Genomic DNA, 22,154 nt, shown 5'->3' with positions numbered 1-22,154 from the left:
ATGCGTTTAACACGGCTGCCGAGACAAAGTGTAATTAAGAAAAACCAGTGAAGAAGAAGAGAGAAAAATTGTAATTTTATTTTATATATATATATATATATATATATATTATGATTTTTGGGGGGTACAAAATTTAAATATTGCAATCATGAAGGGAAGACTTTTCTTATTAATGATTAAAGTAAAATACGTAAAACAATTTAAAAAAAAAAAAAAAAAGAGGGGATGAAAGAGAAAAAAAAAAATAAAGTGGACAGTCAGCTGACCGGTTTCGCTCTCGGTTTTTCAAAGTTGTATCGAAGGATTTAAAAAGAAAAAATATGGACATTATTTTTTTTTATTTTTTATTTTTTTATAAACGTGTTTTACATATTTTACTTTTAATCATGATTGCACTGATTTTAAATCTCCGAAACAGCTACATGGTAAGCAGCTGATGATCCCCGTTTTCTATTTACAAAATTTTAGTTAAGGTTTTCTCTTATGTAGTTAAATTCTGTTTTAAAATTGAAGACTTTTGCAAAATGCAAGTGCTAAGTCTATTTCTATTTAACAATTTTAGTTAAGGCCTTTTTTTTTTCATCCATGTATAAATGAATTCTTTTTGGTCATTATAAACTTTTTAGGGATCGGATTATGTAGGTGCTAAGTCTGCGATAGATTAAAGTTAAAATTGTTTTTTCTTTCTGTGAATCTAAACTGCATTCTTTATTTTTGTATTTTTTTTATTCAAAGCTTCTTTAGACATATATATATATATATATATATATATATATATATATATATATATATATATATATATGCGTGGCTCAGTCTAAGGAATGAGGCTGGAGAATTATAAGTTTTGGTTTCAATTCTAGTTGATGCCACTCAGGTCACATATATATTAGTTTTGATCTCACTAACATATATTAGGTTTAATATAATAATCAATAAAGAATTGGCTCAATAATAATAAATACGTAATCTGCATGAATTAAAATATCATATTTAAGCGTATCTTATGACCGGGCAGTGCTGGGCGGCCTGCTAGTATAAATATATGTATTTCCTAAAATTTTTTCATTTTATTTTCCTCAGGCTGATGAGAGCATCAACGATGAATTGGAAGCAGCCCAGATGACGAAGCGACGTGTCGACCATTTAAAGGAGTATGACAATAGCCAATCTAATGCCATGTCCTTATGGAAAAAAACTCGCCTTGATCGAATGTTAGTGGAATACTTTCTGAGGGCCGGCTATTATAATGCTGCACTTCGACTAGCAAAACATTCAGAAATTGAGGTAAGATTATCCAATTCATTCATTTCAGTTCAGTTCCGATTCCAAGACGATTTTTGCCATGCTGTTCTGCAGAGTGGCCCACTTAAAAGTAGCCCGATCTCTCTAATTTTTCTCTTAACGACGAACTGACACCACAAGACAGAATGCCATTCTTTTTCCAACAAGATGGCGCTACATGCCACATGTCTCACAGATCACTGACACGAGTCCATGATATGTTTACGGAAGAGAGAACAATAAGCAAAGGGTTATGGCTGCCACGTTCCCCGGACTTGTCATCATGTGATTTTTTTTTATCTTTGAAGGACTTTAAAACAAAATGTTTATGCAAATAATCCTCACAATCTAGACCAACTAAAGGAGAACATTACGAACACTATTAGGAGAATCACAAGAGAAGATATGCAGGCAGTATTTGCAAACGTTGTTAAACGTGCCCAGAAATGCTTAGATGTCAACGGGGAGCCCTTCCAGCATCTTTTAGAACACTACGGGCTGTTTAAACAATGCTACAGGTAATTTAAACAATAAAAGAATGTTCCTCCTCTCGACTACATTTTCTGGGCTACTTTTAAGTGGGCCACCCTGTATATGTAGTAGTCGAGGTTTACACATTAAAACTCAAAATGCGTAAACGTGTTTGTGCGCACATCATCTGAACATATACCATCCTAAATAGAAACAAATAATTATATTTTGAACCAATCAGAAAATTTTATGAATTTATTTGAAATAGTGTTTCTGGGAGCCACTTTAAAAAGCCAAATTTTTCTTCAATAAGCTAGTGGAGCCCAGTTGACCAGAGTTTTTGAATCGGTGCTGCTGGACACCCCACTGTGGGCGTTTCCCTCGGCAGTGTCTTTCTACACACACACACACACACAACTCAGTGACTTACTGTCTCTGCTTTATCATTATTTTCATGGCAAGTACTCCTCTGAGCTCCAATCTATGATCCCCCCTTTCCAAACTTTCACGAAAAACACCCATCTAGCCAAAACCACTATCAATAATTTTCCACACACTTTATCTGTGCCTAAAACTAAATGTAGATTCCATGAACAAAGCTTCTTTCTTAGAACGGCACGCCTGTGGAACTCTGTTCCATTTGCCTGCTTTCCAGCTGACTACAATCTGATTGTCTTCAAGTCAAACGTAAACAAGTTCCTGATGGACTGTCCCCCTAAGTAATCCAATTTCCACAATTTCCACTAACCCTTATCCTCGAGTGGCCTTCGGGCCTTGATAAGTGGTGATCAATGTGTAAAAAAAAAAGTGTATAAACGTTATTCATTGAAATATTCCCAATCGTTCACACTGAAACATCTTATTAATATTAAAACAAATGAACGTGACTCTTATCAACAACTTTCAATGATTTACAATTTATATTAATGAGCAGAGGAGATTTTGAAACTCACGGCTCTTAATAATTAGTCGATTCAGACTTCTTCAATGTCTTAAAAAGCGTCGCTCACCTCCTTACATATTTTTACGATCTTGAACACCAGAAAATTTATAACTTTTGTTTTACTGAACGAAAAGTGAAATTTTTTTTTTTTTTTTCACAATATAGCTGAGAAAGTGATCTATAAATTGTAATAATTGTTTGAAATTTGGTCGAAAAATGAGTGAACGGTGAAGTTTTAAAGCAGTTCTAAATGACTAAAACTGCCACTTAACCATACATTCAAACACTACCAAGTTTGAATGATAAATAACAATAAGGCTACATTCCAAAGTTTTTACTCGGTTACTTCGCTTGCAATTTAAAAATAACTAATTTAAGCCATTTTTTATTCACTTATGGTCCTGGATATGACCTTAAACTATATCCAGTGGTGAGGCCCCAGCTTGCGGGCTTTGGGGAGTGTGGAACCATACCATTGCTCCCAGGTCCACTCTGACCCGGAGTGGTAGTACCTGTTAGGGTCCCAACTATGAGTTGAATAGAAACCGACTTGAAAACAACAAATATAGTCTTTTAAAAAATTTTTCTTCAAAATCTTTGGATTCGGCATTAAATAACCCGAAAAGGTCGTAAAATATACCGTAAAACAACCAAACCAACTTTTATTCAATTAATATATCATTTCCCACCATATCTATACCGAACTCATGGAATTTTATAATTATAAAATATTTTTACCAGGTTTCTTAATCATAATACAATAGCTTCAAAATCATCTATTAACTACATGTTTAATTATAGTTTATGGATTTCTACTTTAAAGATCGAGCAACTATAATATCATTGGTTTCCCGATATATCAAAAGTCGATTCAGACTTCTTCGATGTCTTATCTAATGAATCCTCCTTGTTTTTGCAAGAACGCTAAGAATATTCACGAACATTCTATGTTTTTGGTCCCCGATTTATCGGAGAGGAACCTATGTTTTCAGTGGTGTCCGTGCGTCTGTTATTCCGGACAATTGCCAGATAACTGTCCATTAGTTTTTCCTTAAATTTTACCATGAATTGTATTTCATTAAAAGATGTGCACAGTAAAAAAATTCTTTTTGCGAAAATTCTCGTTGCATCCCCAGGGGCTCAAAAGAGGTCAGAAATGACCCAAAATAGCCAAAAGTGACACTTTTTGTCCCATAGCATTTGATCCAATCCATTAGATTTTTCTGAAACTTGGCCAAAATGTGGAGGCCATTGTTTTTAATATAAATTCAGTATGAGTGACCCTAGCAAAATTCTGGTTCGCATCCCTCTGGGACTTTTAGAGTTTAAAAAAAAAAAAAATGGCTTTTTGGAGCTCTTTTTTCATATTACTCAAAAACTTGATATGTATGTCTATATATTGGTTTTCCATGGTGCTAAATTCAAATATACATGTCTTAAGGTGTGAAACTGCACTGTTTGTCCATTTTCACTGGGATTCAGTGTTCCTAGGAGCTCAAAAGGGGTCACAAATGCCTCAAAATTGCAAAAAATTACACTTACCCCATAACTTTTGCCCCATCCATTAGATTTTTCTAAAACTTGGCGAAAATGTGAAGACAACGTTGGCCCTTCACACTTCTCACATTCGTCATTTCTTCACTATTTTTTGTGGCGTCATCTCACATGTAGCACCAGAAGGGGGGGGGCACACATGTGCGGCTGGTTCCTATTGCTGTAAACTTCCGTTTTAAACATATATAAAATATCTTTTTTTGTGAATATATGTCTTCTTAACTCATTATTTTGTTTTGTTTACCGTATGACAATGTCTCTCGTTTTTCTCACATTTGATTTTAAAACCTGCAAACCTTTTTCACTGAAAATATTTCTCTGAATTCGGCTCATCCTAAGAATACTTCTCCCATTACAAAATACCCTAAAATAATTTCTTACCCCCCCCGCCCCCCCAAAAAAAAAAACTGGTGCAGAACACATCCATAAATATACATCTTCATCCTCTCTCTCTCTCTGTAAAACCTACTGGTGCCACCAGATTAGGCTGTCTGAAGATATTGGCTTCCTGACCAAAAAATGCACCAGATATTGATGTTTTGATGTTTTTTTTTTCTTTTTTTTTTCCCCCTTTGAAAAACTCATGTTCTGCAAAGTCAAAACCAAAAAATTTCCTTATTTAAAAATTGTTTTTTTTTTTGGTCTGCACTTTTCTCAATAACTACGCCTTGGAATTTCTTTCAAATTTTGCACAAACATTAAATATGATATGAGTAAAAAAAGTAACAGAACGGATTTTCCGGGAAATCTCTGGTGTCCCCCCCCCCCCACGGGGGTGCCTTTCAGGTTAAAATGGCTAAAATTGACACTTATGTGCTTATTAAAAAAAAAATTAATGCTTTGGATTTTTATAAAACTTTCTGTAAAGTTGTAACTAACTGATTTCTATAGAATTTGGTTTTTCTATACTTCGCGATAACTCTTGGGTGTACCCCAGGGGCTCTTTTAGGGCTAATAAAAGCACTCCATTTTGGGGGTTATTTTACCATATTTGTTCAAAATTTTCTTTATATGTATGTCTATTTAGTAGTTTTGCATGGTGCTGAACTCAGGCCTTAGAGACTTTTGGGGCTAAATGGGGGGGGGTCAAATGATGGACTTAGTCATTTCTTTTTTTTTGCATAGTGCTGAACTCAAATTTACATTTATATTTAAGGCCTAAAACTGCACTGTTTGTTCATTTTGGGGCTAAATGGGGAAGAGGCAAATGCTGGACAGTTATTTTTTTTATGCCTTGTTCACTGTGCACTTAGAGGGGACCATGTATGTTTCACTTGTTTTACCAGGAAGTCACTACTTATCAAGGCCTGAGGGCCACTTGAGGATAAGACTTAACGAGTGTCGGTAGGTCAGTGAGACAATACCATAATGATCAGTGATGGTAGTATTTGGATAGAACTTGATCATCTGAAAAGGACAGCTCGACAAGAATTTGTTTCCATTGCGTTTCTGAATTTTTGAGATGAGGGTTGGTTATTCATATCCTGCAAGAACCCATGGCGCAGTGGTTAGAGTGCTTGAAAAATCAATTGTAAAAGTGATATTCCCCTGATGATTGAAGGTTCAATTCTTAGTACGGGCAATCGAAAAATACAATTTCAAAATACTTAGGACTTCTATCTAGTCATGGCTGACAGAACAAGAGCATGCTTCCCTCGTGAAGTAAATAAAGGGTTCCCTTCGAAATTCTGTCCAAATTCCCGAATTTGACCGAAACATTCCCAATTTCAACAAAATATACCTGAAGAAGGCCGGAAGTTACATCGACCGAAACGTTCTGAAAATGATACTCAAGATGAAAACAGTAGTTCGATGAATCCAAACAATATGGATTGTTTCCATTGGACTTGAAGACAGCCATGCTGTAGCCAGCTGGAAAGCAGACCCATCATGTAGAGTTCCAAAGGTGGGCCGTTCTATGAAAAAAAATTTGTTCATGGAATGTGCGCTTAATTTTACGTACAGAAAAAACATAAGGGAAATTGTTAACAGTAGTTTTTTTTTTTTTTTTTTTACAAGGTGATCACCACTTACCAAGGCCCGGAAGCCACTCAGGGATAAGGGTTATTGCATGTACAGTACGTTAGTGTGGGGATTTAATAAAAATGTCTACTTAAGGAGGGGGGGGGGGGTTCATCAGGTATTTGTTTACGTTGGACTTGAAGACATCCAGGTTGTAGTCAGGTGGGAAGCAGGCAGACGGAACAGAGTTCCACAGGTAGCTAGAAGTGTGTGTGTTGTGTATGTTTTGCAGAAGGGGCATTGGTTGAAGCTCAATAGAGACCTTGCCATGAAAATAGAGCAGAGATAGATTCACAATGTCTCTTATGTGAGAAAGGTTGTAAGGAGGAGAAAAAGATATTGGGCGCTTCTATATTATACAAACGAAAATATGTTGAATTTCAAATAAAACAAACAGTACCTACGTAACCGTTATATCGCAAACAGTAACATATCCAAAAATTACAGGAACCGAGATAAGATAGAAAAATAATTGTTAAAGAACAAAAACTGTTCTCCATAAAGTTTGTATGGAGAATAAATTTCGTCCGACATTTTGAATTATGTTCGTCACGTGACGTAAGCAATATAACTTAATTATCTCCCCTGTCGACTTCTCTTTTTTAGTAAGCATATTACAGCGATTTCATTTCCTTTCACCAATTTCTTTTTTCATTAATGATTATGTTTTGTACCTTATCGTTTTTCGTAATTTTTGGATATGTTACTACTTAATACCTGGCATTTACGTAGTTTCTATTTGCTTCACTTAAAATTGAATTTATTTTTTATTTTTTTTTATTAAGGACGCTCCGGATATTAACTATTAGATTTTAAAGCTGGTTTTGAACCCTGTCAAGACAAGAAATGGTTCTCTGAGCAGCACCTGTCCAGATGAGGGTGTATGTCTGTAAAAAATCAGGGGGGAGGGGAGAGGGGAGGAATGCATATTGTCAACAATATTTTCACTTAACTTCAAAATGACACTACTGCTAAGTAATAGGTAACACTATGAAGTAAAATTATTCTTCTAAACAGTTATTGCCAAACATTGAGAAATTGAAATCATGCCGCTTTCCTTAGTGTTTGTACAAAGCAACTCGAGCTGTCCAACACCGATCGATGTTGACGGCATCGATTTTCTTCCCTCCCCCTATTCTTCCTCCCCCTCTTTCCACTTTATCTGGAATAAAACCAGAAAATTTTTGGATTCTTTTAGTTTTTTCTTTGTTTTTTTTCTTGCAAAGAAAAAATTGTTTCAAACCTGATAACGTGACTGGAAAGAAATCTATAAAAGGAAAGGGAGGTAAGGAGTGGGGGTAGCGTGGACAAAATCTGTAGATTGTGAAGTAGGAATCACTTGAGACATTGGAACATCGACAGTGTATGGGTCATTGGAACGATTTTAAAGCAGTATAAAATGTTGTAAACGTAATCTAAAAGTGAAAATGGAATGTGTGTATCTGTGTGTAAGGACACTTCTCAACCTATATACTCAACGAATTTTTGATCTACAGACTTGAAATTCTGTATATAGGATATTCAGACATGTGGAAAACTTTTTAATGCATTTTCATCCGAAAAAAAAGGGAGGGCTGCTAAGTTGTCAAAATTGAAATATTGATACGTGGGATCCATTGGATTTTCATCTGTTTGCCAACTGTTTCACGAATTCGCATGCGTGACTAGTTCACATTACAGATTACTTATGTTAAGTAGTTTGAAAACACCTTTTAAAAAAGTGTCAGGCTGGTTAACATACTTGACTGTCTTTCAGTTTTGGTTTCGATCTCAGCTCGAGCATTTTTTCTTTTTTTTTTTTACTTACATAAATAAAGTGAGCAGTTTAGGAAAAGACATAATACACGCACGCACACGTCTTGGTTTCTGTATTAATTAAAATATAATATTTATGCATATTTTATGACCGGACAACCTCGGACAAAAGGAATAAATAAATAAATATATATATATAAATAAATAAATATATATAAACAGTGCAAACACGCATATAGCAGCAGCAAGCAAGCATATGCAAATGACTGAACCGTGCACGAAATGATGTCATAGCAGGGAAGAAAGAAAGAAAAAAAATATAAAAAAAGAAAACCATGACCCCGAGAAGGACGGAGATAGACATGTTACACACATGGCCCAAGAGAGCAACGGGGAAAAACGTGTCCTAAACATGGATAAACAAAGACAGGGTACCACATGTTCAATACTGCAGACTCTTGTTAAGCACATTTAAGTACAAGAAGACTTTAGAACAAGAGACAAGACGTTATTCTGGAAAGTACCTGTAAATAAATGTCTGTTGTTGCAACAGTAAAAATTAGCGAGTTCTATTCTTTCCTTGCCTTTATTTCCTTGTGATTGTCTGCGTACAGCGTGTGGGTCCCAAGTGTTGACATGTAATTACTAGGTTATATATGTGCGTGTTTTCAGGAAGAAAAATTAAAATGTCGTCAATGTATCTAAAATATTCTGTGTTTGGAGGTAATCTAAATTTGAAAGGGGCAGATTCTAAGAATAGGCAGGCTCCACTAAGAGGGTTATCCATAGGATTTTTCCCACTCTTTATCTGTGCCTAAATCAAAACGTAGATTCCATGAACAAAGCTTCTTTCTAAGAACTGCACGCCTGTGGAACTTTCTTGCGATTGCCTGTTTCCCACCTGACTTCAACTTGGATGTCTTCAAGTCCAACATAAACAAATACCTGATGAACCGCCCCCTTAAGTAAGACACTTTATCAAATCTCCAATGCTAACGATTACTATGACACTATCCCATTGATCACTGTACACGCAATAACCCTTATCCCCGAGTGGCTTCTGGGCCTTGATAAGTGGTGACCTCCATGTCAAATGTTTTTGACTTCTAATGGGGGTATTTATTTAAATGCTGCCAACATCAGCATTATTTGGCACAAGGCCTGGAAAGTGGGATACCCGCAGGCTCCCCTAAAGGAGGGGCACTCCTGCAATTTTAAAAATTGCCTGAGTAACCCCGTCGGCATTCCCCGGTCGGGGCGCCTCAGGCAGCAAGCAATAAACTTGCCCCACCGGAAACCCCGGTGGCATGGCCTGGGAGGGTGGACCTCCTAGGTATTACCCAGGCGGTGTACCTCAGTCCAACAGGTGCTGGGCCGGTTCCCGGCCCCTCACCTGTTGGGCTGAGTGTCAAGTGACGAATCCTTGACGTGCACTACCCTGTCTCCCTGCAGCCGAAGCCGCGAGGAGACATCCCATCAAAATGGACTTCTAATGGAGGTATGAGAGGAATGGATTCGCCAATCATTTTTATAACCAATGGCTGTGCTAAACAACCAATCAAAACGACCCAAAATTATTATAAAAATTGTCGAATTTTGCATTCAATCAGTTCACCGTTTACTACGTCACGGACCGCATTTAATTCTTGGCCGCCATCTTGGTTACTGATCTGAACTACGTCACCATCTTTGTTCAACACAATGTCTCAAAACTTAACAGTTATAAGTCTAATAATTTTTTATAAAAGTGTTGGGAGGAAAAGGTAAGTTAATTATTGATTTTTTTTTTTTTAGGTGTTTATGGAGTAAATTTAAGAATTTTTTAATAAGGATATTAGTATATAATAATGTTATATCTAAGCTGTGTATAATAGTTATGTATATTAATGTTTCTTATCTTGTTGAGTAAATCTCCTGAGTTCTTTATGTAGGAGCAGCTGATAGTGCCCAGTAGTGGAGTCAAGAGGTTGGATATGGCCTGTGCAATTTTGTGTGTTGCACTACCGATGCCAGATACTATGGGGCGCATAGAGATATCCAGTTTGTGAGTTTTGGGGAAGCCATATAATGACGGTGTATTGTGGTGGTATTTAATGTATGAAGTCCAAGTTTTGTGGTTTTTTATAAACTTTTTAAAAGATTTGTTGAACGCCATAATACTTCTATTTACTGTATTTAAATCAGTGTTGGCGTCTTTGTCTGCCAACAGTGTGAAAACTTTCTCCAGATATTCATCTTTTTCCATTATTACTATACAACCACCTTTAACAGTTGGTGATAGAATTATGTCCTTGTTATTCGCTAGGTGTTTCAAGGCATCTATATATCTCTTTGGTAGTATAGTATCATCGGGCGACTGAAATAACTGTATGAAACCTTTTTTAAAATCTGTATCTTCATGTTTGTAATTCTTCAAAATTATGTTGGTGGTAATATTTGAATGTGTGCCATTTGTGAATTTTACTTCAAAACTGAGGGTTTCAATTTCGATGTTTGAGAGTTCTTTAGTGGTAAGATTTTTTTAGTGTTAGATTTTTTTAAATGTTTATAGAGTAAATTTAAGCATATTTTTTAATGGGGGAAATTAGTATAAGCTGTGTATAGTTTTGTTATGTACATTGATGTGTGTGTTTTTTTTTTGTGCAAATCTTCGGAGATCTTTATGTGGGAGGTGCTGATAGTGCCCAGTAGTGGAGTCAAGATGTTGGATATGACACGTGCAATTTTGTGTGTTGCACCGATGCCAGAAATTATGTGGCGCATAGGAATATCCAGTTTGTGATTTTTGGGAGGCCATATCATGACGGAATATTGGGGTGGTATTCAATGTATGAAGTATAAGCTTTGTCAATTTTTTAATAAGACTTTTTTTTAAAGATTTGTTGAAAGTTTCAATACTTCTATTTACTGTCTTTAAATCAGTGTTGGTGTATGTGTCTTTGTCTGCCAACAATGTGTAAACTTTCTCCAGATATTCATCTGTTTCCATTAATACAATACAACCACCTTTATCAGCTGGTGATATAATCACGTTCTTGTTATTTGCTAGGTGTTTCAAGGCATCTATGTATCTCTTTGGTAGTATAGTTTCATGGGCTGAGCAACTGTGACTGAAATAACATCCTGTACGAAACCTTTTTTAACATCTGTATCTTCATGTTTTTAATTCTTCAAAATTGTGTTGGTGGTAATATTTGAATGTTTGCCAGTTGTGAATTTTAGTCCAAAACTGAGGTTTCAATTTCGATGTTTGGGAGTTCTTTAGTGGTAAGATTTTGTATTAGATCCGGGCGTCCTATGGTTTTCCATTTGCTGTTTTGAAATAAATTTTGTAAGTTTATTATCAAGTTTGAAACTATGGCGGGTATTGAATCTTTGAACTGATTTGTTTATATTTATGAAAGATTACTTGGCCAAGATCAAAGTGTAGTATCTGTTCTTCAGATGCGGCACTTCCATTTCTCGTTCTCTTTCAGTGGAGGAGAAATCCTTCACGACTGAGACAATTTTTATTTTTGTACCTTTTCTCCATGTTAAAAAAAACGACCCTGATGTCTAACTCTGTCCCGTGGGGAGGCATTGTAAATAGGTAAGATTAGTGTATCATTGTGTGATTCTGGTGTAGGTCGATAGCTAATGCTCGGGCTTCATGGAATAAATAAGAGCTTTGTTGTTTTAAAAGATCCGCTGAAAAAAATAAGTATTTTTTTAATATAATCCGGGAAAATATGGTGTGAATATTTCAAATATTTAAATGTACTTTTGGGTATAATTTTTTTTTTTTTTTTTGTATACATTTAAGCAAAAAAGTTCTCCTGTTGTTGTGGGGTTTAGCAGCGATTAATATCTTGTATTTTCACAACTTTTGCTTAAAAGTTTGGTGTTCCATTTTCTCATATATAAGTGAAATTGTCTTAAAAGTTTGGTGTTCCATTTTCTCATATATAAGTGAAATTGTCTTAAAAGTTTGGTGTTCCATTTTCTCATATATAAGTGAAATTGTCTTAAAGGTTTGGTGTTCCATTTTCTCATATATAAGTGAAATTGTCTAAAAAGTGTGGTGTTCCATTTTCTCATATATAAGTGAAATTGTCTAAAAAGTGTGGTGTTCCATTTTCTTATATATAAGTGAAATTGTCTTAAAGGTTTGGTGTTCCATTTTCTCATATATAAGTGAAATTGTCTTAAAGGTTTGGTGTTCCATTTTCTCATATATAAGTGAAATTGTCTAAAAAGTTTGGTGTTCCATTTTCTCATATATAAGTGAAATTGTCTTAAAAGTTTGGTGTTCCATTTTCTCATATATAAGTGAAATTGTCTTAAAAGTTTGGTGTTCCATTTTCTCATATATAAGGGAAATTGTCTTAAAAGTTTGGTGTTCCATTTTCTCATATATAAGGGAAATTGTTTGTGTGTACATTTCCCTACCAAATAAGTCTGTCAATTTTCAGTTTACAGACTCGAGATTTGGCATAAGGGGTCTTGAGATTTGGGAAAATCTTTTTAATTGGTTTTCGGCCAGAAATTTAGATGTCAAGGGGTCAAAGTTTAACTATTTGAAAACTCTACCAAACTCGTCCGCCAATTTTGGGTCTAAACACTTGAAATTTTGGATGTAGGTTACCTGGACGAGCCAAACTTTTTAATATATATATATATATATATATATATATATGCACAAAAAGTTATGAACAGTACATAGGGCTCCAGCACAGCCGGGCTGAACTGCTAGTGTGTGTATATATATATATATATATATATATATATATATATATATACACACACACACAGATAAGAACTTTAATTTTTCCTTATTGCCAGTTATGGCAATATTTCTCTTCTCAAAAATTAAAAAGGTCTGGAAGCTTTGTAATTTTTGTATTTTAATTTTTCTTGCCTGATGAAATCAAATATGATTGAAACGGTCTGCACATCGTAGCAAGATATGATTGCATTTACATAAATAATATATATATATATATATATATATATATATATATATATAAGAGGCAGGAAAAAATATATGGTTCGGTATTGTTTACGCTAATCTTCATCTTTATGAAATTAAGATAAAAATGTTTAGTATATATTTTTTTTCTTCTGAATTTTATCTTTGTGGGTGTGACTTGTGATAAAGATTGAATCTTTAATCTTTAAAAAGACTGTAACTTAAAACAAAGATCTGAGCCATAACGGATGATAAATAGGGTGATTACATCAGCCAGTTCCCGCCAGAAGTGAAGACTGTTATTCGAAAGTTGGAGAGGATCGAAAATAGAATTAATAGACAAAAAAACGTCTATTTTATTTCATGAAATATGCCATATATATATATATATATATATATATATATATATATATATATATTATCCACTGACACATGTCGCTCCCCATGTGGGAGTACCAAGTTGGTTAAAGGGAAATTTATTCCCAACTCGCATTTAGGTAAAAATGCACTTTCGTAAATAATTGAATTCATTCAAAACGTATCACAAAAACAAATAACATCTGTATATATATATATATATATATATATATATATATATATATATATATATATATATATATATATATTAAGAGCCAGGAAAAAATATATGCTTCAGTAATATTCACATCTTTATGGAGTTAAGATAAAAGTGTTTAGTATTTTTTATTTTCTTTTGAATTTTATCTTTATGGGTGTGACAGGTGATAACGATTGAATCTTTAATTTTTAAAAAGACTAGAACTTCAAACATAGACCTGAGCCGCATCGGATGAAGTTGTTCAGTAAGAGTTCTTTGATTAACTCAGATTTAGTATAACAATTGACGTCTTTTATTACTATATCGTTCATTCAAGAATCTTTCAAGAACGAACATGTTTGGCATGGGAATTTGGTTTTGGCATGAGTATTTGCTTTTAAGACTTCACAATGATTTCAAAGACCACATGCTGGCATCGAAAAGAGTTTCTCAGACATGCCTTCTATTATAGGTATTATTTATAAGTTGTTCCAACGAGAGTCTAATATAGATCTTCTGACTTTAAAGTTAATGGATGAAGCCGTGTCTTTATTGGCTCTAATTTAATCCCCCCTGGTGATGGAAATTGCCTCCATTCATCGTTTAATTTATGGTTTAACCCTGAAACCTTATCACTTCCCAATGCTACTTGGTGTTTCAAGTACGCGTTTTGCAGAGTTCATCTTGGAAGAGTTCATTTTCTCAGTAATTAAATTGTCTAATACCTGTATTATATATCAGCCTGGGTGCCCGGCGTTGCCCGGGTGTTTGGAAGTGTGTGTTGTGCAAAAAAAAAATAAAATGAATAAAATAAATAAGTGGTAGTAGGCAGGCTTGAACCCGTACAACGAAGGAAGAAAAGAATGTGGAAAAAAAAAGTGACGCCTTTGCTGTTGTGCGCATCGCCAAATCAGAAGTGACGAATGTTTAAATTAAGGCTAGACAATCGAAAAGAGGAGATGACTTTGGAAAATATCGGCGAAAAAAGCGACCCCCTCCCTGTAGAAAAAGTACCCAGTTGAGGGTGAAGGAATTAATGTTTTTAGCCAATTTTTCGATATTTGTCATCCGAAGGGTCGAGCTTAAAATGATACCGATCTTGTGAAAATCCGTCGCCTGTCGAAAGTTTTAGGCAAAGATACACACATGTACAAACATACATACATACACTTAAGCAGACAGGTGAGATTTATATTATGGATAATAATAAAACTAAAAATCGATTTGATTTGGGAACAGTAATTAGGGCAGTTTCTGGAGTGATTGGTGTGATACTCCTTAGACAAGTAAAAAGGTACAGTGACAGGAATGACTACACCCCACCCCCCACGTCTCTATATTTTGAGTTGGCCTTGTGCCTAATTTTTTTTTAGCAATATTTGTGATTTTTATATTTACAGAAAATAAATGATAAAAAAAAAACTTGGCGCTTCTACACTATTGGCACGAAAGTTGTGTTCGCTGCGATAGAAGCGTTGTTTGAATTTAAAAATATAATACGTATAAAATACGTTTATAAGCCAAATTACAACGCGGTATAATGCAAGCAAACAAATATTTGTTTAAAATTGATATTTCGATGATAGACGCCATCCTCAGAATTTTATCCATTGTTTCTTTTTTTTTCTTCCTCGCCATGATAAAAAACAGAAAATACGTACTTTATTTTATTTTAAATTTAAACAACGCTTCTATCACAACCCTGACTTTCATATCACGTGTACCAAGCGTTTTTCACGTCTATGGTGTAAAACTGAAGAAATAACAGTTAGTAAAGAGTTCACGTGTTAGTCTGTCTGCGGTGTTATTTTGAAATGCCGGAAGAAAACGCTTGGCGCACGTGATATGAAAGTATGTATTTTCCGTGATAGAAGCGTCGGTTGAATTTTAAAATAAAATGCGTATAAAATACATTTACAAGCCAAATTACTACGTAATATTATGAAAATAAATATTTATTTGTTTAAAGTTAATATTTCAGAGATGGACGCTATCCATTTTACTTTTTTTCCCCCATCGCCATGATGTAAGATTTGTCAATTTTAAGTCTACAGACTCTAAATTTGATATACAGGGAACTGAGATTTGGGGAAATCTTTGTAAATCCGTTTTCGGCCAGATATTTGGCTGTTAAGGGGTCAAAGTTCATCGATTTGACCTTTGAGAACTCTACCAAACTCCTCCGACAATTTTGGGTCTAAACACTTGAAATTTTAGATATAGGTTGCTTGGACATGGATCTAACTTAATAACTCGATTTGAGCCCCAAACGATAAATGTTAAGGGGTCATAATAGGGGTCAAAGTTACAAAAATTGACCGCTTTTTTTTTTTTTTTTTCTTTTTTGTTCAACATACACCTCCAAACACCCGGGCAACGCCGGGCTGAAATGCTAGTACACAAAAAAGTAAAAGTACTTTTTTGCTTTGTTGGGTATTCTTGAAAATTACTGAATTCCTTGGCTTTTGTAAGTTGGTTCTCTTGGATTTTGGCTCTTGTAACACATGTGAGGAGTTGTGCTTGTCTATAGTTATATCTCTCTCTAAAATCTGCTTCTTTTTTTTGTTGTTGTCTGGATATTTTTGTACCTTTTTTTTTTTTTCACTGCTTCCCTATATGGATTTTATTTATTCACTAGCAGGGATACCGGCATTGCCCCGGGCCACAAATAACAATTAGAAGAAATGAAGTTCGGTTTGGACACACTTGCTATACTAAGAATATTGAGCACTTTTTTATTACTATATGTACATTCCATCGTGGGCGACGTCGATACCCCCCTCACCCCACCTTTATCCGAATATATGGCATGGCGTATTTGGTAAGTGTATTTTAATGTATAACAATTTCAAAAACAAAAGATACACAGTAATCCTACTTAAAAAGACGGATACAAAAATGTAATCGCCCTAAAAAAGAAGTATCTGACTACCTCGCCACCAGATTATTCGGCAGACTGGATGCAAAGAAAAGCAGCTATTCTCCGGATATTTTGCACTTTTTAGGGAATTTCTTGCATGCTACCTCAGTCTAGAAAGATTTCTCTTTACGGTCTGTTGCAACGACTTCAGATGTTTTTTTTTTGTTTTCTTCAAAGAGTGAAGCGAAAAAAATTTTTTAAATAAAACAAACTGAAAATAATTCAATTTTAAAAATGCAAATTAGAATTTTTTTTTCTTTGACTACTTTCAGGATTTGACCAATATTGACTTATTCCTCAACTCTAAAGAAGTGGAAGAATCTCTGCTGAGACGAGAAACCTGTCTTTGCTTATCTTGGTGCCATGATAATAAATCAAAACTAAGAAAGTTGAAGGTAAGTCAAATATTTGACATTGTGAAAGAAGTGTCGTCTGCATAAAATTTTCTGAAATTCTAATTTGATTTCTGGTAAATTCTTTTGTCCCCCAACGAGAGATTGGACCTAAGTAATTCACTCCTGTTCGTCTGTTTGTTTGTTCACACTTTTCTCAATAACTATATCTTGGATATTTTTTTAAATAGTGTACAAACATTAGTCATGGTAAAAGTATATTTTGCCAGAACAGATTTTCTGAGATAACTCTGGTTGCCCTCCTAGGGGGCATTATAGGGAAAAAAAATCGCCCCCAAATCGTTCGTCTGTTTGTTCATACTTTTCTCAATAACCACTCCTTGAATGTGTTTTTTAAATTTTGCACAAACATTAGTCATGGTGAAAGTAAATTTTTCACTTGTGGACGGGACCCTGCATGTCTTCTTTCCATTTTCACTTTTTTGACGAAAGTGTAAAAAACTTCTAAAGAGTTTTTATTATTTGCTAGCATATTGTTCTTCTAAAATGTCCTCACGTCCAGAATGCATTTTTGAAATTCACCAGCTGTGACAATCATGTTTTAGTAGAATGTATTCCAATTCCTGCTGTAGCTGTTCATTTGATCCTGAAATCATAAAAAACTGGTCAGTCATCTCAGAAGATGCTATGCAAGTAATAACATACTGAATTTTAGGTACTTATGAACCGTGCTGAAATAATAACGTTATTATTTAGAAAACCATTCTTAACATGGAGAGAGGAGGGTGTTTTGTAACTATTCTGTACTTCCGTCTAACAATTTAATAAATAAAAAAAAAGATATCGTAAAATATTTATTTAACTTGAAAATATATTTTAAAATAGTACAGTTTTTTCAAAAAAACACCCGACTAGCTGAAACCACCGTCAATAATTTTCCCCACTCCTTATCTGTGCCTAAATCAAAATGTAGATTCCACGAACAAAGCTTCTTTCTTAGAACTGCACGCCTGTGGAACTCTGTTCCGCTTGCCTGTTTCCCTCCCGACTTCAACCTGGATGTCTTCAAGTCCAACACGAACAAGTTCCTGATTACCCCCCCCCAAGTAATGACACCTTATCAATTCTCCAATACTATTGCTACACTATCCCATTGATTACTGTACACGCAATAACCCTTATCCCTGAGTGGCCATTGGGCCTTGATAAGTGATGAACTCCATGCAAAAAACAGTCCAATAAGTGCATAAGCGCCGAATTTTCAAGAGTTTATGACAATTTTAAATGACTGTACAAAAAAGTCTGGAAACTTCTTTCAAGCACCTCGTACATTGATCAGTCATTCACGTTTAAGTGTGAAATAGCTCTTTCATAAGTTGGTCCGTCACACTGCACTTTTAAATAAAACAGATTTAATGGACGTATTTTAGAAATGTCCATTCTTATCTCCTACGAGCTACCTTTCTGGACATGGATGAGAATTTGGATGGCAAAGTTATTGAAGTTGTTTATAAGTTCTGTTACCTTGGTGATGCTATTGTAGCACACGGGGGCTTGGGGTGGGGGGTAGATGCGATTGCAGGAGTTGTGGGTGGATGGAGTGTTTAGAGAATTTCTACCAGTAGAGCATTTCCACAGGGAAAGAGTTTATCAGGCAGGTGTATGCAGTGTGATGATCTATAGAAGTGAAACTTGGCCATTGAGGATTGAGGATAGGTGTTGCATGGAGAGAAATGAGATGATAAAGATATAACAGATGTGTGATGTGAGTTTTAAAAATAAGCTAAGATCTGATGACCTCAGGGGAAAATTCTATCTGAACAGTATAAGGAGATGTGAGCAGAACAGGAGACTTTAATGGTATGGTCACACCTAGAGAATAGATGAGAGTTCTCGGGTTTGTAGATGTAGAACAGCTGAAGTAACAGGGTTAGCTTATAGAGGATGATCAATGTAATGGATCTGTATGAGTTCTTGAGAAGAAAAACAGTTTTTGGTGGGTAGCTGATCTGTATAAGTCATGGACTTTAAAATGTTGCAGGCAAAGAGCAAAAATCCTTCTCATATGGATATGAAAAGTTATGTGCGGGAATCCTAAAATATCCAATATTTTTATGGAACAATTCCGGTTTCTGATTGGTTGCTAGCAGAACGTGGATCTATTTGATTGGTCAGTTTCTATTACCAGTGTCTTTTGTTTTATTATTATATTTTCACCTCAAACAAGGCACATTGCCACTTTGGTGTAGGAGACTACTATCAGGGGCAACAACTACTAGGGCACTATGTAGGGATTTGGCCAGCAAGATGTCTGTTCACGTTGCACTTGAACTTCTGCATGTCAGTACAGTTGGGGAAGCAGGGACCTGGAATGGAATTCCAAATCACGCGGTTCTGGGGAAGAAACTACTGGAGTAGAAAGATCTTTTACATCTAGGGATCTCAACTGTGAAGGGGTGGGATTTTGCAGCCTGTCGGATTTTCCTTCATCACACCCTTCACTTATATCAAAAGTATTGCAACAATATGGGAGGAAGTGATATGCTTAGATTTGAAAGAAAGCGGGATAAATAAAGACCTGGTCAGAGATAGGTTTATTTAGAAGTCGATTTCTAAAAAGCTGTCTAACACATGCCAGAATGTAAAGCAAACATTAAATCGTTGATGATGATAACTCTGTCATGAATATAGCATGTGGTTGAAGATGTTCTTGAGAAATGCCAAATAGCGACTGATATATTGCTCCATTTAGTTTAAGAGTCGTTGCCAGTAATCAATATCGACGGGCAAATCACCTATATTTGCAACCGAACATCGTAATAGATTCTTCGTCTCGAACGCACGGTCAGACCCGTCTCCCCCACCCACTCAGCCTCTGATCTATACATTGTCTGCATCCACAGAAACTTATTGATTTACTGGCTGATTGAAAAGTCTACGCCCCTCAAGCGATGGGCGCTCTGCTGCGCTGTTCAGAAACGTGTTCAGCTTCTCGATAAATAATCTAATCTATTTGAATATAACAAGAAAAAAAGAAAGACGGTTTAAAATAAGTTTTTTTTTGTCTCATTTTGTGATCTACTTATAGTCGCTCTTTGACATTTTCATTGTTTACATATATATCTATACTACTAGGCATACTGGTGACTCGTTGGGTCACAACTAGTGATGGAACGATTCCAGCACAATTATAGATTCTGTTCTAAATTTAAGATTTTCCAATACTATTATCGATTCTGTTATTAATTTAAGATTCCAATACTATTATCGATTCTGTTATTAATTTAAAATTCCAATACTATTATCGATTCTGTTCTAAATTTAAGCTTCCAATACTATTATCGATTCTGTTCTAAATTTAAGATTCCAATACTATTATCGATTCTGTTCTAAATTTAAGCTTCCAATACTATTATCGATTCTGTTCTAAATTTAAGATTCCAATACTCTTATCGATTCTGTTCTAAATTTCCAATTTGAATGCAATTACTGATTCTGTTCTAAATTTCTAATTCCAACACAATTATCGATTCTGTTCTATATTTCCGGTTCCAACACAATCATTGATTCTTTTCGAAATTCTTAATACTATTACTGTTCCGTTCTAAATTCCCGATTCCAACACGCTTACCGATTCTGTTTTAAAATTCTGATTCCGACACAATTAGCAATTTCTTTTAAAATCTATAAATATTGTATTTTTTTATTTTTATTTTTTTTAAATTCTCTGATTAAAATCCCATGTACATATATTTTTCCAAACGTAAAAATACATATCGGGAGTGTGATCTACAGATCTTAGTTTTACTGGTAGCAAAAAATCAATAAATATTAATCAATTGATCATTTGTATCAGTGATGGAAAATTCTGTTTTAAACAAAATCTAACAAACAAAAAACAGTTTTGGCATCGGAAAATAGTCACTAATTTTTCTGATTCTGATACCCCCCCCCCAAAAAAAAAAATTCTGCTTTTTCTGATTCCTACTTCAGATTAATCGTTCCAACACTAGTCACAATATTTGCTCCACTTTGTTTCATTTGCCTAGTCTGCAAAAGATTAGATACCATTAGGGTATTTAAAAGTCAACGGACTAGGTGAAGGGAGGGCACTCTACACTACAAAAAATGCCTGAGCAGTTCCGTCGGTATTATCAGGTAGGGGCGCCTCACATGATTAGCAATAAACTAGCCCCTGCTCAAAAAGAGAAGGTAAAGCTTGGGAGCGTGGATTTCCTAGGACTGAAGACAACTATGCATCAGTCAGCCAAGTATCACGGTTCAGTTGTGCTCTAAACAGAAGCATTCATTTTGAACGCACCCCTGTTATATCGAAAAACCTACTATTGATTTTATATGCCGGGTATTTCTTCTTGTCTGGTAATAAAACTTCTCAAATGCATTTGAAGTGTTAGGATGTATAAGGTGTTAACTTTGGTCAAAATCGCCTGTTCATTCTTTCATCGGATTTTTTCAATTATCGATTTTTGATACTTATCAAAGACATTCCGGTACAAAACCTATCTAAGAACGCTGTCAAATACATGAAGAACATTTGTGTGAAATTTCATAAAAATCAGCCCTGCCTTTCTTTTTTTTTTTTTTTTTTTTGCTATTACGCTTGATTTTAGTTCTTTCTTCCACTTTTTCTCTCTCTCTCTCTCGCTTTATTGTTCTTTCTCTTTTCATGTTTTTCTCTCTTCCTCTTCCGTTTTGTCTTTTTTTTCTTCATCTACCCCCCATCCTCTTTCTCTCTCTTTGAAAATTTTAATTTTGTCATACTTCAAACGATTCAGGTGGTGGTAGAAGACTTTTGTCCCATCAATGAATCTCCTTTAAAACATAAGTTTATTCATTATGGAAGAAAAAATATTATTAATATAAATATAAACCTTTCACTAAGTACCCCTTCCCACAAATAAAATTCTATTTTTTCTAGGTGATTACGAGTAAACAATCACAGAATTAGCTTAAGCCGCCTTCATAAGAAACAAAACCACGCCATTGGTTAAATAATGGACTAACTTATCTCCTTTCTATTTTACCGGAGTTCAGCTGTCATGGATGGCCGATCAGTAAAATAGAGTACAACTAGTTTTTTTGTTTTTTTTAACTACCGGGGGAGGGGGCTTGCCCGATCGTAAAATACGCTTAAATATATTTTAATTTTTTGCATTTATTATTACAAATCAAATTCTCTATTGAATATTATATTGTACCTAATATATAGTACTGATTTAAAAAGATTTAAAAAAAAAAAATGACTTAGGTGCCATCTGCCAGAATCGAAACTGAAACATGTAGTGCTAGTGCTCCATCCACGCTCCCTGCCCTTTGAGCTTTCAACAGAT

General features: G+C 34.9%; 1 protein-coding gene across 2 annotated transcripts in view; it reads left to right on the top strand.

The window, feature by feature from the left end:
* The window catches only part of LOC145267101 (E3 ubiquitin-protein transferase MAEA-like), a 981,197-nt gene that overhangs the window by 770,783 nt on the left and 188,260 nt on the right, over positions 1-22,154 (top strand). For both annotated transcript variants that reach the window (XM_080123106.1, XM_080123105.1), the window contains exons 3-4: positions 1,081-1,284; positions 16,723-16,845. In XM_080123106.1, the coding sequence (XP_079979232.1) occupies positions 1,081-1,284; positions 16,723-16,845 (327 nt within the window). The remainder of the gene's footprint in view (positions 1-1,080; positions 1,285-16,722; positions 16,846-22,154) is intronic.

The sequence above is a fragment of the Euprymna scolopes genome, chromosome 42 (genome assembly GCF_053919585.1).
Source record: "Euprymna scolopes isolate OS-2025 chromosome 42, ASM5391958v1, whole genome shotgun sequence".
Lineage (NCBI taxonomy): Eukaryota > Metazoa > Mollusca > Cephalopoda > Sepiida > Sepiolidae > Euprymna > Euprymna scolopes.
Note: the sequence above shows the minus strand (reverse complement) of the source record. Positions and strands in the feature narration are given on the sequence as shown.